At 43.1% G+C, this 27996-nt stretch overlaps 1 protein-coding gene across 4 annotated transcripts; it reads right to left on the bottom strand.

Annotated features, from left to right (window-relative positions):
- Nucleotides 1-773: 773 nt before the first annotated feature.
- Nucleotides 774-22979, bottom strand: LOC121532157 (ankyrin repeat domain-containing protein 27-like). 4 transcript variants are annotated; one of them, XM_041837910.2, is made up of 28 exons: nt 22866-22979; nt 20875-20946; nt 16806-16928; nt 15829-15939; nt 15366-15522; nt 15062-15216; nt 14265-14324; nt 14097-14150; nt 13862-13927; nt 13674-13750; nt 13229-13350; nt 12366-12444; nt 12046-12184; nt 11645-11737; nt 11290-11414; nt 11031-11113; nt 10741-10856; nt 10441-10533; nt 9957-10154; nt 7517-7573; nt 7003-7119; nt 6562-6726; nt 6090-6287; nt 5856-5975; nt 4206-4379; nt 3925-4018; nt 2804-2885; nt 774-2599 (listed from the first exon to the last, which is right to left on the bottom strand). In XM_041837910.2, the coding sequence occupies exons 2-28, from the start codon at nt 20896-20898 to the stop codon at nt 2011-2013; spliced, it is 3471 nt and encodes a 1156-aa protein (XP_041693844.1). In that variant the 5' UTR covers nt 20899-20946; nt 22866-22979; the 3' UTR covers nt 774-2010. The 4 variants fall into 4 exon arrangements, with proteins under 4 accessions (XP_041693844.1, XP_041693846.1, XP_041693843.1 ...); XM_041837912.2 differs by lacking the exon at nt 20875-20946; XM_041837909.2 differs by lacking the exon at nt 22866-22979 and having other exon boundaries at nt 20875-21559.
- Between the last annotated feature and the right edge of the window lie 5017 nt (nt 22980-27996).

Below are 27996 nucleotides of genomic sequence, written 5' to 3'. Positions count from 1 at the left end.
GTGATTTTCTGGATTTTTTTCCCCTCATTTTGTCTATCACAGTTGACGTGTACCTATGATGAAAATTACAGGCCTCTCTCATCTTTTTAAGTGGGAGAACTTGCACAATTGGTGGCTGACTAAATACTTTTTTCCCCCCACTGTAGATGGCAGCCCTCCCTCCCACGTGGTTTGGTATAAAGCTAAAAGAATGGTCTGAGGAATTGTAACCACTCTCATAAACCGAGGTTACAAAGACTGACAGTCCAGGAGTATTCTCCCCCTCTGTGGAAGACACCTTGCACTCATAACTGTCCCCTGATGTGAGCCAGGAGGCTGGAGCTCGTAATGGCTCCTGCCCTGAAGTCGTGTACTTCCTGCCTCCCCTACGTCCCCTAAGCAGATAGCCATGGAGTACGCTTCACCTGTTTCAGTCAGAACCATGCAGAGAACGCCCAGGGTCTGCCTGGATGACACTAACACAATGTTGACAGTGACATACATGACCCATCAGGGCAATATGGACTCCCTGGTGCCACAGCAGAAAGCAACATTATTAGACAGAGGCTCAGCTGTTGTCTCTGCTTGCTACTCACTCTCCTGGTGCCACCTAGGGCCCTCGTCTCACTGTATCGCTATTGGATCACCTGTGGAGGAAGGCCACACTCATTGAAGGATACACACCGCCATCTAGTGGTGGACACGATTAGAATGAGTAGAATTACAAACTTACCAAGCATATAGCCCCTAAACAGGCCAACTCCTGCTAAGAACAGAACTGAGTAAAAACAAAATAACTCTAGATCATGGGTTTATTTATTACAGGTTATTTTGACAAATTAAATAAGGCATGTTCACTGCCTCAACATTCAAAATAAAATACTTTAGTACAAAAATAATTAACATTGAAATTGGATTGGATAACTACTACTGCATATACCAAAACGGTCACCTTGAAATAAAAATACATCCGTAAGCTGATTGATGATAGTGGTTTTTATGTGTTCAATGTACTGTATGTGCTGGATAATTATCATTAAAAATAATGGCAGTTCAAAATGAGCTACAGACATTTCAGAGTGTTGATGACAGAAAATAAAATGGTAGGAGTAAAGTGCAAACTCCCCATAGCATCGGTTGGGTCCTATATGGCCTTGCTTGGCAGGATCAACTGCCATAGAGGTGAAACTGAATTTTCAGTTGAATGCTAAATAAACACTTTTTTTTTTAAATTATACTGTTTTCTACAGGATACATATGTACCCATTTCAATGGCATGTGTGACATCAGAATATAGTAAAGATGAGTCAAATTAACTATGGCAGTTGTGTTACTATATTCTCAAATGCAGTATCTTAACTACAGTACAATTTGTGGAGTCACTGAACTGAGCTACTCACTGTATATAGATTTGTGTATACATTGTTATGGTTCTCTCTCTACCTACAGAGCAACCAAGAAAACGATTCTAAGTGTTTGACATTCACTGGGATACAAGTGTGGCCTTACTGTGCATAGTAATTCAGATGTCACACCAGGGAGGTAATGTGTTATAGATGAATAGAAAAATGACAATTGATGGTTTTCTAAAGGGAATAAATGTAACTCAGTCAATTAAAAATGATATCCAAACCTGAGAACTGTAATAAAATTAAACTAAATTGTTACAAATAAAAACAGAGCCCTGATTCTACATGTTCAAATAAAAACCGTCAGATGTAATAGGAGCATACATTTTCAGATTATCATCTTTTCAAGTAAACCAACGTTCTCCATACTGATATGCTATAATGTCACTCAATCCACTGTTAGAATGTTCCACCTACTCTCTTTTATAAGAGTGAGCAACCAAATAAAAATGTACTAAAACAGAATGAAATTCGCATTAAGTTGAATTAAAATGTTTTGTATCCCTTTTTCCTGAAGGCAAGGTGAAAAAGTGCTTTCAATAACAGTCAGTACAGAAGTTCTTTCTGTAACTAGAATAGTTCAAGTTCTCCCCTGACTGGGGTCCGCCTCAGCCTCTGCTCCTCAGAGGAGCTCCATTTCTTCTACCAGGTCTTCTACCAGCTCCTCCATGTCTGTGGGTGGGCTCTCAGCCTCTGGACAGATTCTTTGCGACTGTACGTCTGTATCTGGTGAGGTGTGGACATCTTTTTCATGTCCTTCTCCGTCTTTGTCTTCGTCCCCATTGACTTGGCTAGGTGTGTGTGACGGGTCGCTGCTGGTTGTTTGTTGTGTATTTGAGGGGCCGTCGGCTATGTGTGTATTTGACACGTCAGGAGTGTGTATGTCAGGTGTGTATGTATGCTCAGGCTCACCAGGAGTGTCTGTGTGTGAAGGGTCTTCCGCTACATGTGTGTCCACCTTTACCTCAGCCTCTCCTGTGTGTCTCCGGAATGGGGGGTGCTCTGTGTCCACGGTGTGACAGTGGCTCAGGACCCTCTCCCTGTCCCTGTGGTCCTCAGGCTGGGGGCTTCCCTCTGGGCTGGAGCGGATGCTAAAAGGCCCACTGCTCTCCAAGGTCACCCCCCGCCTCAGTTTCCTCCTCTCGGGAGTGGGTGAGTTGATGGAAGGCACACTGGTGTCCCTGGGAAGACCTTTCTTCATCCGTTGAACTCTGCAAACAACATCGGTTTTAATAAACTTACATTTTAAAAAGGAACTACTATGTTTCAGTGCAGGTCCTTAAAATGTCTAAACTAATACGTTTAGCAAACTCAAGTTCAAATATTCTGACATCAATGTTAAATTCACTAGGAAGGACTGCATACAAATTTCCATCCCATTCCACTAGGAGACACATCCTTTCCATGGGACCAACCTGTTGATTGACTGGGCAAGCTTCTGACGTCTTCCATTGGCATTATCCTGATGGGGCTTTAACCTCTGGACAAATGAATGGGCTGTGATTGGGAGAAAGGAGTTAGAAAGTGTGGAGGAAAAAAAACGTCCAATTTTTCACACTAGCATACCACGGGCATGCATTCTGTGGTATGGGGGTAGAGACATTGGAAGGCAGCCATAGTTTGAATGAATTGAAAACAAAAAGATGGTGAGGAAGACTTGTCACTTGTGGTATATCTTCACGCTCTAGCAGGTAGGTGTTCAAGGAAAAACAGTGGCTGGTGTCAATACAGAGCTGTAGTGGAGCAGGTTGAGAGCTTCAAGTTCCTTGGTGTCCACATCACCAACAAACTATCATGGTCCAAACACACCAAGACAGTCGTGAAGCCTATTCCCCCTCAGGAGGCTGAAAAGATTTGGCATGGGTCCTCAGATCCTCAAAAGGTTCTACAGCTGCACCATCGAGAGCATCCTGACTGGTTGCATCACCGCCTGGTATGGCAACTGCTCAGCCTACGTCTGCAAGGCACTACAGAAGGTAGTGAGTACGGACCAGTACATCACTGGGGCCAAGCTTCCTGCCATCCAGGACCTCTATACCAGGCGGTGTCAGAGGAAGGCCCTAAAAATTGTCAAAGACTCCAGCCACCCTAGTCATAGACTGTTCTCTCTGCTACCGCACGGCAAGCGGTACCGGAGCGCCAAGTCTAGGTCCAAAAGGCTTCTTAACAGCTTCTACCCCCAAGCCATAAGACTTGAACAGCTAATCAAATGCTGCTACTCTCTGTTTATTATCTATGCATAGTCACTTTAATAACTCTACCTACTCTACCTACATGTACATATTACCTCAATTGCCTCGACTAACCGGTGCCCCCGCACATTGACTCTGTACCGGTACCCCCTGTATATAGCCTCGCTACTGTTACTCTACTGCTGCTCTTTAAGTAAAAATGTTTACTTAACCCTTTTTTTACATTTTTTTTTTACTGTATTGTTGGTTAAGGGCTTGTAAGTAAGCATTTCACTGTAAGGTCTACACCTGTTGTATTCGGCGCATTTGTCAAATAAAATTTGATTTGATACTTGCTCGCTTACCCAGAGCCCCCTTGGGCACAGAGAGCAGTTTGATTGGTTCAGCATCAGGGGAGAGTCCAGACGCCTTCTGAAGAGTCCTCAGGATCTCAGTGTTCTGTAAATACATTTAATCAATTATTCAGTATTTCCCAACTCTATTCCTGAGCTCTGTGTGTGTGTCTGTAGTATGTGTGTCTGTCTGTCTGTAGTGTGTCTGTAGTGTATTCGGGGTCATTGGGTTAGATTTGTTACTGAACATACAGTGTGTATTTAGACCAATGCTGTGGCTGTTCTATTCTCACCTTGCCCCCAGTCTCCGTGCCACAGTCCAGTGCTGTCCTCTGTCTCTTGTTCCTCATGTGGACCAGGGCTCCAGCCTGCAGTAGCAGCTCCACCAGGGCCAGGTGACCTCCTCTCACAGCCTCATGCAGGGCCGTGTTACCCTGGTTGTTGGACAGGTTCACTGACGCGTTGCTCTGGAGGCCAATTGAACACACATTAGTAAGAGTAACAGTTGGCCTGTGTGACCACCAGGGGGCAGCATTATCAAGGTGTTCTACCTGCAGCAGAATTGTGTGTGTGTGTGTGTGTGTGTGTGTGTTCACCTGCAGCAGAATGGTGTGTGTGTGTGTGTTCACCTGCAGCAGAATGGTGTGTGTGTGTGTGTGTGTGTGTTCACCTGCAGCAGAATGGTGTGTGTGTGTGTGTGTGTGTTCACCTGCAGCAGAATGGTGTGTGTGTGTTCACCTGCAGAAGAATGGTGTGTGTGTGTGTTCACCTGCAGCAGAATGGTGTGTGTGTGCGCGTGTTCACCTGCAGCAGGACGGTGTGTGTGTTCACCTGAAGCAGAATGGTGTGTGTGTGTGTGTACACCTGCAGCAGAATGGTGTGTGTGTGTGTGTGTGTGTTCACCTGCAGCAGAATGGTGTGTGTATGTGTGTGTGTGTGTGTGTGTGTTCACCTGCAGCAGAATGGTGTGTGTGTGTGTATATGTGTGTGTGTGTTCACCTGCAGCAGAATGGTGTGTGTGTGTTCACCTGCAGCAGGACGGTGTGTGTGTATGTGTTCACCTGCAGCAGAACGGTGTGTGTGTGTATGTGTTCACCTGCAGCAGGATGGTGTGTGTGTGTGTTCACCTGCAGCAGAACGGTGTGTGTGTGTATGTGTTCACCTGCAGCAGGATGGTGTGTGTGTGTGTGTGTGTGTGTTCACCTGCAGCAGGATGGTGTGTGTGTGTGTGTGTATGTGTTCACCTGCAGCAGGATGGTGTGTGTGTGTGTGTGTGTGTTCACCTGCAGCAGGATGGTGTGTGTGTGTGTTCACCTGCAGCAGAATGGTGTGTGTGTTCACCTGCAGCAGAATGGTGTGTGTGTGTGTGTGTGTTCACCTGCAGCAGAATGGTGTTTGTGTGTGTGTTCACCTGCAGCAGAATGGTGTTTGTGTGTGTGTTCACCTGCAGCAGAATGGTGTGTGTGTGTGTGTGTGTGTGTGTGTTCACCTGCAGCAGAATGGTGTGTGTGTGTGTTCACCTGCAGCAGAATGGTGTGTGTGTGTGTTCACCTGCAGCAGAATGGTGTGTGTGTGAGTGTGTTCACCTGCAGCAGAATGGTGTGTGTGTGTGTGTGTGTTCACCTGCAGCAGAATGGTGTGTGTGTTCACCTGCAGCAGAATGGTGTGTGTGTGTGTTCACCTGCAGCAGAATGGTGTGTGTGTGTGTGTTCACCTGCAGCAGAATGGTGGTGTGTGTGTGTGTGTGTGTGTGTGTGTGTGTGTTCACCTGCAGCAGGATGGTGTGTATGTGTGTGTGTTCACCTGCAGCAGAATGGTGTGTGTGTGTGTGTGTTCACCTGCAGCAGAATGGTGTGTGTGTGTGTTCACCTGCAGCAGAATGGTGTGTGTGTGTGTGTGTTCACCTGCAGCAGAATGGTGTGTGTGTGTATGTGTGTGTTCACCTGCAGCAGAATGGTGGCTGTGTCCTGGTGACCTTTGAGGCAGGCGTGGATCAGAGGGGTGTTGCCATAGTGATCCTTCTTATTCAGCTTGGCGTTGCACTCCAGCAGTGATGTCACTACCTGAACATGATTAATGAGATGGGTGGGGTTTTAACCTTTGGGACTATTCCATTTGTTCAGATGTGCCAGGCAAGCTCAAATAAACACAGCTGAAGTACAGTGTTGTGTGCTCACCTGTATGTGGTTGTTCTGGCTGGCCAGGTGCAGTGGCGTGGCGCTCTGGCTGTTGCGTGCGTCGACGTTGGCCCCGTGGCGGCTGAACAGGGACACCAGGGCCGTGTGACCATGGAGCGCTGCGACATGGAGGGGAGTGAAGCCATCCACACTACTGCTGTTCACACCTAGACCACTGGCCTGCAGGCACACCAACTTCTGGAGGCAAACACACACACACACACACACACACACAGAGGAAAACACAGAAAGGCATCAAGTTATCTGGGCAGCACTGCAGGAACATCATAAATCATCTCCTTTCAACAGCTAACTTTCCATTCAACATAGCTTCAGTGCTTCCAGCTTTTGGCCATGTGTCAAGTTTGCTGTTTGCTCACTGACATCGTCTATATATCAGAAAGGGGTTTGGCCAAGTAGTTGTGGTATGGAACCCCGCAGTAGGAATGAAAGGCCAGGGTTGCTCTCAAACCTTCTGTGTTGGTCCACAGTGTGGACACTGGCACAGTGGGTGGCACAGTTCTGTCCAGGATGGCAGCCCTGCATGCTCCTCCTCTGGTTCCTCGTCCAACCACTCCAACAGGTACCGCACCATCTCTACGTCTCCGTCCGCCACCGCACGCAGCAACTTCTCCACCTGTCAGTCGAGAGAGAAAAAGAGAGTGAGGTTACCTATTAGAACACCAGCCAGGTCTTTACAAACTGGATTACAAATTACAGATAGTCATCCCACAAAAAAACATTGGGTGAAAGCTTCAAATATTAGGATCCCTCAATATATAGAAAAATACTGCATCTAATTTCTATTGCATCCCTATTCCATTTCCCCTTTAATTAAGACAATACTACTCCTCTCAGGCATTGCCAGGGTCAGCCCTGCCCAGGTCAGGGGTCCTCAGTGCTCCCTGCTAACCTCTTTGTGTCGGACCCTGTCGCAGTCGGTCCTGGCCTCGGAGCTCTGGGAGGTGGTGCTGGAGACAGAGGAGCAGCGGCTGCTGCAGTCAGAGGCCTGGGCGGAGCGGTTTGGGGACTGGGACAGACAGCAGGGGGCGAGAGAGAGCACCGTCACTCAGCTGACCACGCACACACAGTACAGCACGTTTCAAACTCATTCCACTGAGGGCCGAGTGTCTGCGGTTTTTCGCTCTTCCATTGTCCTTGATTGATGAATTAAGGTCACTGATTAGTACGGAACTCCCTTCACCTGGTTGTCTAGGGCTTAACCAAAAACCGTGGAATGAGTTTGACACCCCTGCAGTACAGGCTGCTTCTAGCAGAGCAAGTGAAGAGTAGAGTAGAACTACTGTATGTTGGTTAGTGGTGTTTTAACAGGCTGACTGCCTGGCATAGAGACATCATTTTATCAAATGAAATACTGTAGTTGCAACTCTTCTCTGTCACTTCCTATGTGATGAAATCTGACTTACATCATTGTTCTCTCTTCTATGAGAGCCGTTGTGCGGTAACTCCAATAGCGTCAGAATCTGCAAGACGCAGAGACACAAGTACACACACACATCAGTTACACACGTTCTTATGCATGTGCACATACTTGTTCATTTGCACATATGAAAACACACACACACCTTGCAACACAAGCACTATTCATTTACAAATTCTGGCATGTACACGGTTGTTCCAATAATACCTCATTGATACCCATTCTGGTATGTAGCCTACATACACACTGCGTTAAGCTATACGGGACAACAGATTTTATAAGAGGATGAAGTCACTAACAACTAGGCTACTACTTTCACATACTTTCAGGTTCACACATCAGCTTAAGAGATTAAAAAGAAAGCAGGCATTAAATAATTACTTGAGCATAAAAGTAGGCTCTATTTCTAATACAACCTTATCACATTTCATAAATTGTTCAAAATCATAATAATACTGAATGACAAGGCAAATATATCAAGCCAATCCTGTTGCTAGGCGAACCAGAAGTATTTTCTTCCTCAGAACAATTCCCACCCTTCTGTTAATACTTTCTCCAAATATATCTACTTAACTAAAATAAGTTTAGTATGCCAAGCCTTTTCTATAACACTAGGAAAGCTTGGCCTCGAGGGACCCCCCCTTCAAGCCAATGACAAGTCTTTTGGACGTCAACATTCTAACAGTCTAAAAAAGACATGTAATATATGCTATCGCAAAAATCATTTGGTTGTGTGTATGAAGGTGACATTGAACTACATCATCTTCCGTATTCTAAAAGACCACAATAGCATTTATTAGTTTATGCAACTGTATGCTATATGTACAAATGAAAAACCAGTAAAACACCACAAGTCAAGTGATAAAATCCATTAACTAAACACTATCACAAAGACCATTCGTTATTAATTTGTTAAAGGTCTTAAGGAACCTTACGAATTTAAGAAAATTAATGACAAAAGAACCAAATGGCATATTTTACGAGTGCACGCATGTAATCGCGGTTATTACGGTTAAAGTCATATTTTGAAATAGAGCTCAAGGGGTCGTTTTTAAGAGTTGTTTGGCAATGATCGGTGATTTGGAAACTGCAGAATCTGCACTTTCTGATACTACATAGACATCAAAACATCTTACCTGCTTGTGACTGTAGGATCATTTGAAAAGTCACTTTTTGGCACACCGTTTCGTTTCCCTGACTGTCAATTCCAAGCTGCACTGTTCATCAGATTCTTCATATACAATTTAACAACTGATAATATTCTCACCCTTCAGACCATTGTCAATTTAATCTGGTCTTTAGGCTAAACTCTATTATAAGTGTGAAATTAGTTTAGATACACAAATAGGTATGTGGACACCCCTTCAATTTAGTGGATTCGGCTATTTCAGCCACACCCATTGCGGACAGGTGTATAAAATCGAGCACACAGCCATGCAATCTCCATAGACAAACATTGGCAGTAGAAGTGGTAAGCCACACAAGCTCACAGCACGGTACCACCGAGTGCTGAAGCGCGTAAAACTCGCCTGTCCTCGGTTGCAACGCTCACAAATCTTTTTGCAACACTCATTGTTGTTCATGGTTCGGGCTAGGCCCCTTAGTTCCAGTAAAGGGAAGTCAATGCTACAGCATACAATGACATTCTAGACGATTCTGTGCTTCCAACTTTGTGACAACAGTTTGGGGAAGGCCCTTTCCTGTTTCAGCATGACAATGCCCCCGTGCACAAAGCGAGGTCCATACAAAAATGGTTTGTCGAGATCGGTGTGAAACAACTTGACTGGCCAGCACAAAGCCCTGACCTCAACCCTATCGAACACCTTTGGGATGAATTGGAACGCGGACTGCGAGCCAGGCCTAATCGCCCAACATCAGTGCCCGACCTCACGAATGCTCGTGGCAGAATGGAAGCAAGTCCCCGCAGCAATGTTCCAACATCTAGTGGAAAGCCTTCCCAGAACAGTGGAGGCGGTTATAGCAGCAAAGGGGGGACCAACTCCATATTAATGCCCATGATTTAGGAATGAGATGTTCGACGAGCAGGTGTCCACATACTTTTGGTCATGTAGTGTAGTTTAGGTGTAGTTTAACTGGGCCATTATCAGCTGCGGTGGATGACTGCCAGTGAATGACATGGTGGTGAATGATGGGCAGCGGGGAAAAAAATAACATCCTCTTAAACCTGCTTAGAATACAAATTCTATTTGTGATATTAAGATTCTAACAACAACAGTGTGTTATATAGACTTATTCAGGAAAAGTCAAGGACGGGGGGGGGGTTAGTCCTGACTTTAAAAATGGCAGAGTCATATAAAAAGTACATTATTTTTTTGTCAATATGATGCTCTACAAAAGTACCCATTTGAGAAGTGTGTTTCAGGCAGAGGCAGGGACAGCTGTGACCAGGGGTCTTCACTCCTCACCTTAGAGTTGAGGGCACATTGCAGTGGTGAGTCTTTGACCTTGTTGTAGATGGTGGTGCTGGCTCCGTTCTCCAGCAGCACCTCAATGATGCCCTCGTAGCCCCACCGGGCCGCGATGTGCATGGGGGTGTCGCCCTTGTCATTCTGGATGTTCAGACGGCACGTGTGCAGGTCATAGTACACCAGGGCTTTAACACACTGAGACACGGACGGGATAACACTGTCAGACGCAGAACAATCTCCTCTGAACAACCATAGAGACACTGTCAGTGCAGGCTGTCATCATCTGTCATCCTCCATATACTTATTTACAGCAGTATCAATATAGATACTGTAACTGCTATCCCATGTACTGTGACTGGATACATTTCTTCAGATAGATAACTCTGGTTACCAAACAAAGTGGCAGAGTCAAGGCTGTTGGAATTAACTGTGCCTTTAAATACAGATTTTAAATTGAGATTGAATCCCCAGACTGACGTACATCCTCGTGTCCGTACATACAGGCCAGGTGCAGAGGAGTGTTGCCATTGTTGTCCTGGGCACCGGAGTAAGCCTTATAGTGCAAGAGCAGCAGCTAGAGTACAGAGACAGACAGACAGACAGAATGGGAGAAATATATACATATGTCAGAGAGAATATACAGTTTGTGTAACAGAAGTATCCTTTTTGTATCTTTAGTGTAGCTCTCCTAGCCTGGTTCCAGATCTGTTTAGGAGTAGGCAAGGCAGCACAAACCGATCTGGGACCAGGCTATAGCTGTCCTGCTAGTGTCCTGGCTCACCGTGACTCCCTGGTAGCCCTTCTGGCAGGAGAGGTGTAGGGGTGAGAGGGCATGGTAGTCTGTGGCATTCACCAGAGCTCCCTTAGACACCAGCAGGTCGATCAACAGGGACTGACCTGCCACGGCAATGACAGGCATTTTATTTTATTTAGACAGTGGGGAATGAGGGAGACAGATGGGAAAGGGATGAACAGTAAGAATGTGGCGGACTAGGGATCCCCTGTTGTGTGATCTGGAGGCAGCTTCCTGGACAACTTTAGGTACCTCTGGAACGTGTTGTTATCTCTTACCACAGATAGCAGCGACGTGAAGTGGTGTATATCCCCTGTCGTCTCGAGAGAAGGGCGTTATGATGGAGGGATCATTCAGTCTCCTGTAAGCAGACAGAGTTGAAGAATAATCACATTTTCTGTTCCTATATGATTTTAAGCCATTCACTAGAGGTAGTGAAAGAAACATCAGAAAAGAACTTCTCCTACTGAGAAACTCAGGTTTTTCTATTATATTCCATCCTATGATAGATGAGTTGTGTGCGCGCGCAGTACTCACCCAGAGAGACGGAGCTCACAGTGGTCACAGGAGCAGAGGGGGTGGCACATATTAACCCCGTCCTCGTCACTCTGGTTCTCACTCAACACACGCTGGACCTCTACCTCGTTACCATTGGCTATGTGCTGCAGGATCCACCCATCCACACACACAAAGTAAACAGAAATAAAAGGATCAACACACACAATTGATTTTTTTTTTTAAGTGAAAGAAAAAGTTGATCAAACATTGTTTTCATATTCAAATGTAATGCTGAATGAAATTAGGTGTCCATCTGACCAATGAAGCATAACGTTATACAGACTGCAGAGTATAGCTTTTTCCCTTCTAAAAGGTCAGGGGACAGGGTTCTCACCTCAAACAGACAGTCTATGGGGGTAGCAGAGTTCTGGGAGAGCAGGTTTATCTTCTGAGTGAAATGCACCTTGTCGTTCAGGTCCCCTGAGCCCTGCAAACCACACACACAGACAGTCACTCACTCTGCACAGGGGAGTGTTTTTCGGTCATTATAGTGGCCTGTTATCACAGGTATTGCAGTGATAAGGTGGTGTATCTAAGTCAACAATGTGCTTGGATAGGATATCAGCTCCAACAATGTATGTGCTTGGGGTGTATAAAGCCCTTTTCACAATATTGAGCCAAGCAGGCCAGGACTAATGTACAGTGTAAGGTAAGAAAGGAGCCGTCCTAATGTACAGTGTAAGGTAAGAAAGGAGCCGCCCTGTGTACTCCTGTCCTGCATTGTTCTGTGCTCACCATGCGTCCCTGGCCCAGGCCCAGGTTTCCCTGGCTGATGAACTCCACGGCGGCCTCGAACGACGTCAGGCAGTAGCTCAGCTCGTCCTTGGTGGAATTACAGAAATGGAAGTTCTTGATGTAGCTCAGGTTGGCCATCCTGGAAGAGCATGCTCGTTAGTTTAACATGGCTGTTAATTACCAGTTAATTGATTAATTAATGACTTTGTTTTATTACTAGGTCCAAGTTATTCACTTATTAATTCAATAAGTTTAGTTGAAGTAGTCATCAGGCCATTTAAATAGTCAGCGGTATTACTAGGTTAGAACTCCATACTCACCAATTGGGGATTTCCGTCTTCACCAGTAAGTACAGAATTACAGACAGAAGGTCATCTGCACACACAGCCTCTATGCTCACTGCATGTGGAGAAAAGGGAAATGAAAGAATATATTAAATTACTGTGGTTGCTTCTGTAAGTTTCAGTGACTGTGAGATGTTTACAACTAGAGCATACAGCAGGGAGAAATGGCTATTCAAAATGAATACATAAAACAGCTTCATCCTACAAACAGGCGAGTGTCCACACAGTCAGTGTAACCTCTGAGACACTGCCTCTGTCCTCGTTATTTATGCTTTAAATTGGTAAATTGGCTGTTTGACCAACATAAATTAGGAGCGGATCGCAGCACTCCACAGAGACAGGGCCGGGTTGTTATGTGGCCAAGGAGGTTGGATTTCCAAAACAAACTGGACATAGACATTAGGCCCCTACAGTTAGGATTTTGTTCTGTGGACCGTGTGTATGCACTGAGTTATTATATTACCAGGGAGGGCGTGAGCAGAAAATACAACAAATCCTGATCTGGGTTACAATGACAAGCCTTAAAAGCCATGTAGGCTGTATTATAGTAATGTCATGTCTTCATAAAACATAGGTGAATAAGCTTTTTAACTTTATGCATTTCATGTATTTCTGGATGAAAGCTAAACTTATATTTGTCTCAGAGGCCGAAGCATGACGATACAGATTTGCATGGTACCATAACAAATGGGCCGGATTCCATTTTAAAAGGCACATTTGCATTCCAGTGTCAATGGGTTGATTGTGACAACAACACTGTGTAAACTTCTACTGATGTGACATGAAATGACATAGGGATGGATGGAGACATACAGACAGAAATACAGACAGACACACACCCGAGTGGCTGGGGGACTGCATGATGGTGAGAGACACCTTCCTGAGGCAGAGCAGTTTGTGTAGAGGAGAGGTGCAGCGGTTCAATTGGCTCAGCTCTCTCTTGGCCCGGGGGATATTTATACTGTTGGAGGAGACATAACACAGAAGTACAACAGGATAAGTTAATATTGATACTGTAAGCAAGTGGAAACACAAACATAGTCCAATAGTCTATAGACACAATAGGACAGGTTATAGTGGTCAAATGACCTGATGGGGATCTACTGCTATAAACCTGCTTGACATTATGGAGATCTATATGGTGTCTGGTCATTTTCATTTGTGTTGTATGCAGACTTGTTTATTGGCCAGCAGAGAAATATAATGTGATGTGCATCACATGTTGTTATTGAGTTGTAATCATAAAAGCAGAAATTAAAAAGAGACCACGTGAAAAAACCCAACCTAAATTCAGATTTGACCCCCAAGTCTTTCTGCTGCAGGTCCTGCAGACCTCTGGTGGTTTTGTTGAAGGCAGAATCCTGTTGGAACAGTGATAATAAACATAGATATTAACCTTTACTGCATGGGGATTCTGGGGCTATAAAAGACTGACAGCATTATCAAATACTGTATAGTATGTATTTACATACCTGGCTGGCTTCAAGAGTCCCCACAAAATTAAAGATTAAATCATGGATACCATGATGTATATACATCTAAATGAGAAAAGAGAGAAAACATCTAAAAATACATGACGTCATTATAGCATCACAGCACTTCACTGAGGACCAGAATGAAGAAAAGCTCAAAAAAGCACCCAAAGAAGTAGAGGACGTCATATTTTAAAGTAAGTGTGAGGGATGACGACTAGGATAGAACTCCTACCTCAACCGCCTGTTTGAGGAGCGTCATCTGGAGCTCCTGTTTGGCCAGCACTTTCTGAAAGACAGGAGGTTTAACAAATCAGCTTTATTTCTCAGGGTTGTGTCCAATAGGCATGAAACAGGAGAAAATATTTTGAAAATGTTTTTCGTAGCAAAACATGCTACTCACCAGGTGTGAGTCTCTCAACAGGCACTGAAGACATTTAGTATAAAGGGCATTCACTGAGTCCTGAGGGGAGAGCACAGTTACAGGTTAAAGCAGTGCGTCACAGCAGAAGTCAAATTATATATGTCACATCTTACTATATATCTATAGTATACAATACATGAGTGTGTACATTACTATAGTATAGCCATCTCTCATATTATACATTAGTATGTGTCATGTTACTGTACACTGAGTATACAAAACATTAGGAACACCTTCCTAATATTGAAGTGTACCCCCTTTTGCCCTCAGAATAGCCTCAATTCGTCAGGGCATGGACTCTACAAGTTGTCAAAAGCGTTCCACAGGAATGCTGTCCCATGTTGACTCCACTGCTTCCCACAGTTGTGTCAAGTTGACTGGATGTCCTTTGGGTGGTTGACCATTCTTGATACAAACGGGAAACTGTTGAGCGTGAAAAACGTAGCAGCGTTGCAGTTCTTGACACACTCAAACTGGTGCGCCTGGCACTTACTACCATACCAAAACCCTATTCAAAAGGCACTTAAATATTTTGTCTTGCCCATTCACCCTCAATGGCACACATACACAATCCATGTCTCAAGGCTTAAAAATCCTTCTTCCCCTACACAGATTGCAGTGGATTTGACAAGTGACATCAATAAGGATCATAGCTTTCATCTGGTCAGTCTATGTCATGGAAAACGCAGGTGTTCCTAATGTTTTGTACACCCAGTGTATGTGTCATGGCTTCAGTCTAGCGTCAGATAGGTGTGTTGTTTAGGGTCAGTACTTACGATGTGGTGTCGCAGTCCCTTCTTTTCCTGCTCCTTAAATGAGTTGCAGAAGCTGCTGATGAACTTGTCCAGTTTCTCAACATGGCGGCCCAGGAACTCCCTGACATCCTCCACATTCTTCAGACAGTACAGGGCCGGGATTGGGGTCACCTCCACTGAGAGAGAGAGGGAGAGAGAGAAAAGAGGGAAAGAAGAAAGGTGAGAGTGAGATGGTGGCTGTAGGCGTTTGGATCAGGTTCAACATGGACTAAATCATACACTCACTTAATCAACTTTTGTCGCTTTGGAGGAGAGCAGTACCTACCTGGGCTTTGATCGGTGTCGATGGGCCTGGCGATACAGAGGATACTGTAGCTCTGCTCCTTCTCATTGTAGAAGGTCTCCTCAAACAGGATGGGCACATTGGCTGGGGCCTGGAACCCTAAGCCCAGTCTCACCAGGCTGTCCTGGATGGCCAGCTCCTATCAGACAGGACAAAGCATATGGGTAGCATCGTTGACCAAGATGTCTTAACCAAGAACGTTCTATTTTATAGCAGCTGTTTACAATGAACTAAATGGGTATATAGCAGTGGAGGCTGCTGAAGGGAGGATGGCACAGAGCTAATGGAATGTAATCAAACACACGGAACCCATGTGTATTTGACACCATTCCACTCCAGCCATTACCACAAGCCCGTCCTCCCCAATTAAGGTGCCACCAACCTCCTGTGGTATAGAGAAAATGAAACTGCATGATATTTTGTGTAGTTGGCAGATGGATCTTACCTTTCCATCTACAGTCTGATACCCTTCTCCAGATGGGTGTAAAACATAGGTTTCAAACTGGGCTTCTGTGTATGCACTAAGGGTTAGGCTTCCATGGCACGGCACCAAAACCTGGGGCACAACCACACCATCATCAACAACAAGGGTAAAGAACCATGCTTCTCGTGACTGACTGAGAATAGATTTATCAAAAGGTTTTATTGGTAAAGTTCCCACAATAAAAAGCACCTGATCCGACTGTAAAAATGCTACTTCACCTTTAGCCAGTAGCATTTATTTATCTGATATGGCCTACCACCCACACGCGATGCAACACCCATGACAGTAGTGTCTGCATGCTCTTTCTAGTTCACTGTAGGAGAAGGATACTAGACAGAGCTCTCCTTTGAAAACTTCCCAGAACAGTAACAGTGGTGAGTCATAGTAACGCCCAGATATGATTCTCTTGATATTCCTTTGCTAACCACCAAGTGGGCAGAGGACCTTCTAAGTGGCCATTTTCTACTAATGGCAAGACAAAACCATTTCCCAAAGCAATAACATGGCCTCCCTCATCTATGGAAAATGGACTATTTCCCTTTTCCTCTGTGTTCTGCTTATCTGTGCATAAATGGATGCCCTCGTGCCCGACATCTCCACCAAGCAGCTGACTTGCCATAAAGAGAAGCTTCAGCCAGTGTGGTATTGAATAGTCCTACATTTTCAGGACAGTCGAGCTAGCCTAGGCCCATATGTTCAACCCTTACATTGTTTGATTCTGGTCCAAATCTACACACAGCTCACAAAGAAGAAATGTCACTGTCTGAAAATGCAGGATTTAAGAGAGGGGAGTTGTGCATTATAGCTGCAATCTGTACTGTACTTGATCATGCATGCCTGAACACGCTACTTTGTTCTGCTGAGCTTGGTCCCATACACAATTTAAAAGGGCTGAGCACTATAGTATGGCCCCACAGCCACAGCTGTCAGTCTCTCACAATTCCATGTAGCTCTGCCACTCTGCTGCACAGGTCGGGTCTCTGCTTCTCCAGCGCCAGGTAAAAAGGGTTCTTCAGGAGGTTCTCATCATACACAGCCATAAGGAACTGGATCTCTGGCTCCTGGGGGGAGGAAAAGAGAAGGACAGTTCACAGTAAATATGTGGTAGGAGAAAAGGATTCCATATTAGGGGACTTTGGCTGACTGACAATTACAAAAAATGTGTTCATGTTGCTCCATAAGGACAAAGACTGAGCCAAGGCTGGACAGAGAACATGTTAGAGTTGTTGACCTGAAGTAGCCTAGGTAAGAGCTAAGTGGCTGGTTGGCTAGGGGTCCACCAGCCAAATCTCTGTCGAACATGCAGTATATGTTGGCTATTTGCGGTAGCAATTAGCCTGGGGACGAGGTTAGGGGTTTGCCAAAGAAGACAAAAAAACAGACAGAAGCAGCTAGGTCCAGAGGCTGTCCTCTTTCCTGAAGCATCTGAAACCACAGCGGGAACAACAAGAATATTGTTCCTGTCTCCAGGGTTGCTCTTCTCCTCCCTCTCCCTAGCCAGCTGCCTCTCAGCTGAGCTCGTTAACGTTCTCGGAAATGAAATTACCAAAGCTGGTTCACCAAATAAATGCATCTCCAGCTTCTTAACAAGAGCACTTTCTCAAGCAAGAATTTTGCTAGGACTGTCTTGGAGTGGGGAGGGGAAAACTAGTCGTTAATTGGCAGAGGTTGTCTATTCACTAAACTCCATTCCACCAAAAAAGTCAGCCTGAAATCTCTGTATTTTCAAAGAAGCTCAAAACACTAAAAGGGCATCATCATCTTCACAATTTCACAGTATTATTCCAACCTCAGTGTGGAAATATATATATATATATATATATATATATATATTAGGGCTGTCAAAAATAGCGCGTTAACGACGTTAATTAGTTGTTTGCTGTTAATTACGTCAATTTTTTAAACGCATTTCACGCATGCGCAGTGTGACAAATTATTCAGGTCAGGAAAGTGGTTGGGAGCTAGAGGCGAGATGGAGCAAGGTGAGCAAAGTGGGCCTATTGACGGATTCAAATATAAAAAGAATGATGATGGTACAGTTAACAAGTACAAGGTTATTTGCAAGATTTGTAAGAAGGAGTTTCAATTTCACCGGAGCTGTTCAAGCTTGAAGTACCATGTCAACGCCAAACATGCGTTTGCTGGGCCGTCAGATTCAGCAAGTGGTTTGCGCCAGACCACGCTGAATGTTTGCAGGCAATTAACAAAATCAACCTCAGATAATTTGACCAACACAATAGCAAAATGGATTGCAAAGGATTGTAGACCCATTAGCATTGTAGAAGACTCAGGTTTCCTTGATGTTTTGCAAGTGGCGTCTCAAGACTCATTCTATAAGCCACCGTCAAGAGCCACAGTTATGAAGAAAATCCACGAGCTCTATGAAAACGAAAAAGAAAAAAGGAAAGAGGTCTTGGCTCAAGTAAATCATATCGCCCTGACAGGAGACCATTGGACATCAGTGAGTAACAACAATTACCTCGGAGTAACTGCACATTTAATCAGTGACACGTGGGAACTGAAGTCTTTTGCGCTGACTATATTAAAAACTGAGGAGCGTCATTTTGCGGAGGCTTGTAAAGAACAGTTCCTGTCTGTTGCACGTGAGTGGGACATCGTATGCATTTCAGAAAAAAAATGGTTAGGATTCAGGTGTAATTGCAAATAGTGATTAATCATGATTAATCCACTGAAAATTCTGATTAATTTGATTAAACATTTTAATCATTTGACAGCCCTAATATATATATATATAAAAAACACAGGAAAAACACATTTTGACTGCACTGGGCCTTTAATGGCAAGGTGTGTCTTCTGACTTTTCTTTTCGGGGGAGAGGACGATATTATCCTGTTGTCAGGTTGGTCTGCTGTGCCCCAGCTATTAGCGCTGATCATTTGTAGAGGCCACTTGGCCATGGCTGTACATAAACAATACATTGTAGGTAATATGTCTATTTTGTGTGGCGTCTTACTGGCAGATCAGTGAAAACCAGACTGAGTGAATCAGTGGTGCACTTTGTGAACCAATTCATAAAATCACCTGTTATCATTACAAAAAGAGCCAGATTCCACAAACATTCCCATCGGTTGCTTGCCTTGTCATGCTCTTGGCTACATCTCCGATTCTGATTTCACTTGAGTCAAGTTAAAAGGTCCAATGCAACCGTTTTTATCTCAATATCAAATCATTTCTGGGTAACAATTAAGTACCTTACTGTGATAGTTTTCAATTAAAATGTCAAAAAGAAACAAAAGATTTTTCTACAACTTGATTGGCATCCAGCTGTGGTAAATTCAATTGATTAGACATGATTTGGAAAGGCACACACCTGTCTATATAAGGTCCCACAGTTGACAGTGCATGTCAGAGCAAAAACCAAGCCATGAGGTCGAAGGAATTGTGTCGAGGCACAGATCTGGGGAAGGGTACTAAAAAATGTCTGCAGCATTGAAGGTCCCCAAGAACACAGTGGCCTCCATCATTCTTAAATGGAAGAAGTTTGGAACCACCAAGACTCTTCCTAGAAATGGCCACCCTGCCAAACTGAGCAATCGGGGAAGGGCCTTGGTCAGGGAGGTGACCAAGAACCCGATGGTCACTCTGACAGAGCTCAAGTGTTCCTCTGTGGAGATGGGAAAAACTTCCAGGACAATCATCTCTGCAGCAGTCCACCAATCAGGCCTTTATGGTAGAGTGGCCATATGGAAGCCACTCTTCAGTAAAAGGCACATGACAGCCCGCTTGGAGTTTGCCAAAAGGCACCTAAAGGACACTCAGACCATGAGAAACTAGATTCTCTGGTATGATGAAACCAAGATTGGCCTGAATGCCAAGCATCACACATCTGGAGGAAACCTGGCACAATCCCTACGGTGAAGCATGGTGGTGGCAGCATCATGCTGTGGGGATGTTTTTCAGTGGCAGGGACTGGGAGACTAGTCAGGATCGAGGGAAAGATGAACGGAGCAAAGTACTGAGAGATCCGTGATGAAAACCTGCTCCAGAGCACTCAAGACCTCAGACTGGGGCGAAGGTTCACCTTCCAACAGGACAACGACCCTAAGCACACAGCCAAGACAACGCAGGAGTGGTTTCGGGACAAGTCTCAATGTCCTTGAGTGGCCCAGCCAGAGCCCGGACTTGAACCCAATGGAACATCTCTGGACAGACTTGAAAATAGCTGTGCAGCAACACTCCCCATCCAACCTGACAGAGCTTAAGAGGATCTGCAGAGAAGAATGGGAAAAACTCCCCAAATACAGGTGTGCCAAGCTTGTAGTGTCATACCCAAGAAGACTTGAGGCTGTAATCACTGCCAAAGGTGCTTCAACAAAGTACTGAGTAAAGGGTATGAACATACTGATGAATAGACTCCTTCAGGACGAGCAGTAACAATTATTGCAATTCAAACAAAAGGTTACTGATTCAATTGCACTTGAAATTAATAGGCCTATCATTTCCTCTGCCAAAGCCTTAGCAATGTTTGCAGAGTCGGACTATGGTTTTAATTTCCCAATACAGCCAACATCATCAACATCCATCTTGTTGTTTCCATGGAAAGTAGTGTACCCAAGAGAAGCACAAGCACAACAGACTTCCACAACAATATCGGCCTATCATACATTACTAGACAAAATTTGAAACGTTGTGTCAGCCCCAGGGTCAACTGAAAAGGACTACATCATATGATCATGTGCTTGTCCAACAGAATAAAATAAATGCAATTGATTTAATGTACTAGGCCAATTTAGAGTTGTAATCACTACTTTAGTATCCCACGGATAACAAGCCAAAACTGTATACAGTTTGATGTCCCCACAAATCAGATTTCACGGATGACAATCTTAATTGTGCTCATCAAAGGCTCTGTAGTACCATGGCGTCCTGAATGTGAACCACAATACCAGCAATTACTGCATAGGCATGCCGGTAGGATGCATGTCTGACCTCGGTCTAGGAATAGAGCTCACCAGCTTGTAGTTCTAAAAAACGGAAATTAGTTACCTCTGATTCGTTCGGCCATTCCATTCAGCCAGCGGGGTTCTCAGTCCATCACGAGGACAGGAAGAAAGAACTCTCCGGAAAAAGAAAGGTGGAGGGGTATGTTTCATGATGGTGTGATTGTGGTAATGTACAGGAACACAATACCTTTTGTTCTCCAGATCTGGAATACCTCACCATCAAATGCCGACTGCATTACCTCCCGAGAAAATGTTCTTCAGTCATCGTCACAGCCATGTATATTCCCCACCAAGCCGACACCATGACGGCTCTCAAGGAACTACACTGGACTTTGTGCAAACTGGAAAACACATATCCTGAGGCCACTTTTATAGTAGCTGGGGACTTTAATAAAGGAAATCTCTACCTAAATTCTATCAACACGCGTAATGAAGAATCTGGATCATTGCTACTCTACCTTCCCAGGATGGCTACAAGGCCCTCCCCCGCCCTCCCGTCGGCAAATCAGATCACACCTCCATTCTCCATTCAGGGTGGCTGGTAGCCTAGTGGTTAGAGCGTTGGGCCAGTAACTGGAAGGTCGCTGGTTTGAATACCTGAGCCGACAAGGTGAAAAATCTGTCGATGTGCCCTTGAGCAAGGCACTTAACACTAATTTGCTCCAGGGCGACCATACTACGATTGCTGACCCTGTAAAACAACACATTTCACTGCACCTATCTGGTGTGTGACAAAGCATTATATATTTTTTGCTCCTCCCCACCTATAGGCAGAAACTTAAGCAGGAAGCACCCGTAGTAAGGACTGTTCAATGTTGGTCTGACCAATCGGAATCTATGCTTCAAGATTGATTTGATCACACAGACTGGGGACATGTTCGGGTCAGCCTCTGAGAAAATAATCAACTTATACACTGACTGGATTCATCAGGAAGTGCATAGAGGATGTTGTTTCCACTGTGACTATTACAACTTATCCAAACCAAAAACCGTGGATAGAAATCATGAAATGCTTTGAGAGGCTAGTTAAGGATCATATCACCTCCACCGACACCCTAAACCCACTACAATTTGTATACCGCCACAACTGATCCACGGACAACGCAATCGTCATTGTACCCCCAGGGGTACTATAGTGCACAGGTTGAGAACTTCCAGGAATAGGTAAAAAAAGACTGCAAAATGACACTTGATAGATTGCAGATACGGGGTGAAATGTGTTGGCAATTTAAGCTGCAAGAGACAGTCAAATTTCAATATACAAATACTTGCTTTGGAAGTGGACTAAAATCTGGCCTGGGACAACGCTAGTAAGACAGCCTTGAAATCTATAACAGCTGACCAGATCGAGGGGCCTACCGTTACTCCTTAATTTAAGGTCCAAGGATCTAATATGTTATTTTTAAAGTTAGACTGACTCTGGAAGCCAAAACAGCCAAATACTCCATCTAAACGTGAATATATTCTCAATAGTGATACTGTTCTAAAAATATAAAGCCCTTTATTTTCAGATCACATCAAAATAACTTCACAAATGCTAAATGAAACACGTACACTGTTTTAACCGGCTTTGTCACAGTTGCAGCTGACGTATTTTTCAATGAGAAGTTTCTGGCGGCCTTCTTCCGTTAGACACAGGTGTTCAGAGCATGCTAGATAGCTAATTAGCACAGGTGGTCTCTCGGTCTTCCGTAAACACACGCCATAACATGGATATGGCCGTGTGGGAACGCTAACCCTATAAAAAGGTGTGTATCAATTTAACCTTTTGTTTTTAGAAAATGATTTATTGGTGATATGAAAGAAAAAGGTCCTTATGCTTCCAAAACCGTATCGCAAGCGATGCGTGTAAATGTTCAGACCGAGCATCAGTTTACCAAACCTCCCCCGTACAGAACAGAAGACGTAATGGAACTGAGTCATGATCAAGGGCTAACGTTAGCTACTTATCTTTTAGCTAGCTAGCTATCACAACAACAGCGACATCGATTTGAATGTACAGTCATACAAACACATCATGAACATCTAACTTACCTCTTTATTTGCTAAACCCTAAGGAATCGCATGTCAAAATGCACTTCTTCAAAAGATTTGCAGTAAACAGAAGAAAGTCTAGCACCATCTGTCCACCGATGGCTGTCAACACTACCGATCTCCCTAATTTACTACTATTCTGCAAGCAGCAATAACGATGTCACTTTCCTATGGTAATGAGGAACCCTTCAAAATTAAAGCCCGCATTTCAAAACAGTGCATGGATAATTCATTCAAAAGATATTCTATTTCAATCAATGTCGATTTGTATTGTGTTCGTAAACAAATGCAATGTCAAAATATATATAATCAAAACCACTATTGAAAAATACTGTTAAAACTGGTATATTGACAATATTGGGATTATAGTGAAAAAAAAACTATTCTGTGTGGCATTGTAAAAGTGGGGTTGGGAGTACTCGGTAGGGTCTGTAGAATCTATATATGTTGTCATTTCATGGGGCAGTGAAAAATACGATGTGTTGTTAACGTTTTACTACATCCATTCCATAGGCCACAATGCAAATCACTGTATATTAAATACATATTGTGCCCCATCAAATGACACCATATATGGATTCTACAGACCCTACGGAGTACTCCCAACCCCATTTTTACTTTGGCACATAGTTGTTTTCTATAAACCAATATGTAATTTATAGGCCTACAGTGTATTGCATTGGGACCACTGGAATGGGTGGATTAGAAAGTGCTGCTAGGTATGTAGACCTCAGTAACCCAAGAAATAACACCATATTTAGATACTACAGACCCTACAGAGTATTTCCAACCCCACTTTTACATCGGCACAGTCACTTTCTCTATAAGACAATATGTAATTCATATGCAGTGTATTGCATTGCAGTGAATAGAGTAAGGAGTCACCAGCACAATGTATTAAACCCGTTGCCCAGCACAATAGACCAATTTAAGTTTAGTAGATTTTACATATTGCTGAGGCTATATTTAAATAACTTTTAATGAAATATAAATATGTAAAATCTACAAAACTTAAATTGGTCTATTGTGCTGGGCAACGGGTTTAATACATTGTGCCGGTGACTCCTTACTCTATTCACTGCAATGCAATACACTGCATATGAATTACATATTGTCTTATAGAGAAAATGACTGTGCCGATGTAAAAGTGGGGTTGGGAATACTCTGTAGGGTCTGTAGTATCTAAATATGGTGTTATTTCTTGGGTTACTGAGGTCTACAAAGAAAGAAATGATGGTCTTTGAAAGAAATGCTGGTATAAATAATTTAAAAAAAAAATGGGTGGTTGCAATGCTGCGAAAAAAACAGTTATACTGCACTGGATGCCCCCCCCAAAAATCGATATTCCAAAGTTTAGCATGTCTTTGTAGGGGGACTCTTATTTTGAGGGGGGAAAAATCCGCGATCGTGATGCCAGCATCATATCCTGCTGCAAGGAGAACGGTAATCCCTATTTTGATGAGGAAAACAAACGCATGTGGTTTTGTCAACCAATCAGGTGAAGGTTCACCGATTTGCAGTAAACCAATCGCGCGAGTCCCGGACAAATCGGTCAGGGGCCCGGCTCAAATCAAAGGAAAGGATGCATAATGAAGCCATGTTACACTGCAAATCAACATACAGTATAATACTAAAGAAGCCTTTACTGCCCTCTAACAAGTTATTGGATCACCATGAACTTGATTTGCAGAATAACATAGGTTTAAGTGTTTTTTCCACAGTGTAATGTAATAAAATGTTGCAATGTCAGCGTGCAATCAGAATACTGAAAGTGTACATGACCTTTTACTGTAATTCTAACCCATCACTTATTCAAAAGAGAAGTGATTTATTTCATAATCTAACATGGAACAGGGCTTGAATCAGCAACACAGTGATTACAGTGAAAGTTTAGGCCTCAGTGGCGGAGGAGCTGGGAACCACTGGGAGCCCGGGAGCAAATGTCACAGGTCCCCTATCCTACAATTAGTTTGTAACAGAGGGCCCTTTCAATATATTTAAAATGGGCCCATGTTAGGCATGTACAGTGCCTTCAGAAAGTATTCACACCCCTTGACTTTTTGCAAATTTTGTTGAGACAACCTGAATTTAAAATAGATTAAATTGAGATTGTGTCACTGGCTTACACACAATACCCCATCATGTCAAAGTGGAATTGTTATTACATTTTTTACAAATGAATAAAAATCAAATGTCTTGAGTCAAAAAGTATTCAACCCCTTTGTTATGGCAAGCTTAAATAAGTTCAGGAGTAAAAATGTGCTTAACAACTCACATAAATTGCATGCACTCACTCTGTGCAATAAGTGTTTAACATGTTTTTTGAATTACTACCTCATCTCTGTACCCCACACATACAATTATCTGTAAGGTCCCTCAGTCGAGCAGTGAATTTCAAACAGATTCAACCACAGACCAGGGAGGTTTTCCAATGCCTCGCAAAGAAGGTCACCTATTGGTAGATGGGTAAATATAAAAAAAGCAGACATTGCATATCTCTTTGAGTATGGTGAAGTTATTAATTACACTTTGGATGGTGTATCAATACACCCAGTCACTATAAAGTTACAGGCGTCCTTCCTAACTCAGTTGCCGGAGAGGAAGGAAACCACTTAGGCCAATGGTGACTTTAAAACAGTTAAGAGTTTGATGGCTGTGATAGGAGAAAACTGAGGATGGATCAACAACTACTACAATACTAACCTAATTGACAGTGTAAAGGAAGCCTGTACAGAATAAAAAATATTCCAAAACATGGATCCTTTTTGCAATAAGGCACTAAAGTAAAGCTGAAAAACATGTGGCAAAGATATTAACTATGTCCTGAATATAAAGCGTTATGTTTGGGGCAAATCCAACACAACACTGAGTACCACTCTTCATATTTTCAAGCATGGTGGTGGCTGCATCATGTTATGTGTATGCCTATCATCGGCAAGGACTAGGGAGTTTTTTAGGATAAAAGGAAACAGAATAAAGCTAAGCACAGGCAAAAACGGTAGAGGAAAACCTGGTTCAGTCTGCTTTCCAACAGACACTGGGAGACAAATTCACCTTTCAGCAAGACAATAACCTAAAACGTAAGGCCTACTATACACTGGAGTTGCTTACCAAGACGACATCGAATGTTCCTGAGTGGCCTAGTTACAGTTTTGACTAAAATCGGCTTGAAAATCTATGGTAAGACTTGAAAATGGCTGTCTAGCAATGATCAACAACCAACGTGACAGAGCTTGAAGACTCACAGCCGTAATCGCTGCCAAAGGTGTGAATATTTATGTAAATGTGATATTTATGTATTTAATTTTCAATAAATTAGCAACATTTTTCTAAAAACATGTTTTCACTTTGTCATTGTGGGGTATTGTGTGTAGATGGGTGACAAAAAATATATATTTAATCAATTTTTAATTCAGGCTGTAACAACAAAATGCAGAATAAGTCAAGGGATATGAATAATTTATGAATACTTTATCAGACTTACACTGCCACCTGCTGATAAAGGTACAATGGTGAAATGTGTGTTAGTGACAAGAGGACGTAGGAAAGCAGCTATAAGATTTTGAAGCGTGTCCATTAATGAGAGCCCACCAATGTTTACTGACCATACCCCGTTCACCTCTTTACAGGTATTGTAATGAGTGGACATTTTGCATGTTTGGTGTTCCAGTAGTTATTAGGGTAATCCAGTTCTAAGTGTGATAAACACATTATAACAGGGTACTTCAAGAAAAATAAAGAACTTTAATTTAACCAAAAAATAGAGCTTTACATGGATTGAGACAAAAATAAGCAACATAATGAGATAAATGTTAATTAACTAGATTGCACAAGCTACATGGGTTTTTGCCAAGACATGGGTTTTTGCAATGACATCAGTCCCCTCTTCAATAACTAACAAATTCCTCTTCAGTAATCAACAAATGCCTCTTCAGTAATCAACAAATGCCTCTTCAGTAATCAACAAATGCCAGTTTGGGCTACACACTAATATGACCATTCTGTAGAAAGGTGAGACTCTCACAAACACAGGCCTCACAAGACTCCTCTGAAGGTCCCCCTGTACCAGTTTAAAAAAAAAATATGGATGTATATATGGAGACAGTTTAGTGCCAAAAATAAGGGGTTAAATACATGTAAAAAATAAATAAAATAAATGTTTCCTGATCTTACTTATACCGTATCTCTCAGATATAGGACAGACACTTCAGAACAAACTTCCTTTAGAGGGAATATATGTTCCATGTAATTAATCTGTTATTCAATGCGTTTGTATGGGCTAATAGCAGTAAGGCCAAATAAAAATGTTCAAATAATTTTTTCATATGTTTTGGGATACTTCAAGGGCTCTTAAAATTCTAAATCATATTGCAAAATGATCCTTGGTATGACCTTCTTTAAACAATTCCATATAGCTTAGTAGAACACCCCCTGGGCTTAGACAGGGCTTAGACTGTAATGGGTTAAACGGAGTTTGACCAACTCGTCTTTTTCAATATTGGAAGAAAAATACATATCTTTAAAAAAACTAACAGAATCCATATGAAGGAAATCCATCGCAGTGACGGAGAACTTTAACCCCTGAATCCATTTAAATGCTTAGTGGAACCATTAACTTTAAAGGGATAGTTCACCCAAATTACAAAATCACATTGGTTTCTTTCCCTGTAAGCAGTCTATGGACAAGGTATGACAGCAATCCAAGATTTAGTTTCCTTGGCACCATTTTCAAATGGTAATATTTTAGCATGTGGCACAAATCCCATTCAAGTCATGGTACTTATTTGCATTTTTTTGGCACATAATATCCAAAACATCCTAAATTATCGAACATTGATTGTGTAGCTCAACTCACTTATAGATGATTTGGACCTGATGCACAAAAAATGCTAATATAGGTACCATGATTTACAGGGGATTTGTGCCACAAATGCTAAAACAAAAGCACTTTTTACAACAGCATTTGTCAAAGTGCTTCACGGTAACATGGCCTAATCCTCCAAAGAACAAGCAGCAGCACAGTGGCAAGGTAAACCTCCCAGATGGAAGAAACCTTGAGAGGAACCAGACTAAGGCACTTGTGCCATGTTTTAATGTCAAAACATATATTTTGTAAAACCACAAACACTAA

The sequence above is a fragment of the Coregonus clupeaformis genome, chromosome 19 (assembly GCF_020615455.1).
Source record: "Coregonus clupeaformis isolate EN_2021a chromosome 19, ASM2061545v1, whole genome shotgun sequence".
Taxonomy (NCBI): Eukaryota; Metazoa; Chordata; class Actinopteri; order Salmoniformes; family Salmonidae; genus Coregonus; species Coregonus clupeaformis.
This window is presented reverse-complemented; position numbering and strand designations above follow the sequence as displayed.

Coding starts and splice junctions, on each gene's coding strand:
- LOC121532157 (XM_041837910.2), bottom strand. CDS start 20,898: ATGGAATGGCCGAACGAATCAGAG. Junction 13,751..13,861: donor GGACTCTTGAAGCCAGCCAG/GTATGTAAATAC, acceptor CTGTTCCAACAG/GATTCTGCCTTCAACAAAAC. Junction 10,857..11,030: donor TCACGTCGCTGCTATCTGTG/GTAAGAGATAAC, acceptor TTGCCGTGGCAG/GTCAGTCCCTGTTGATCGAC.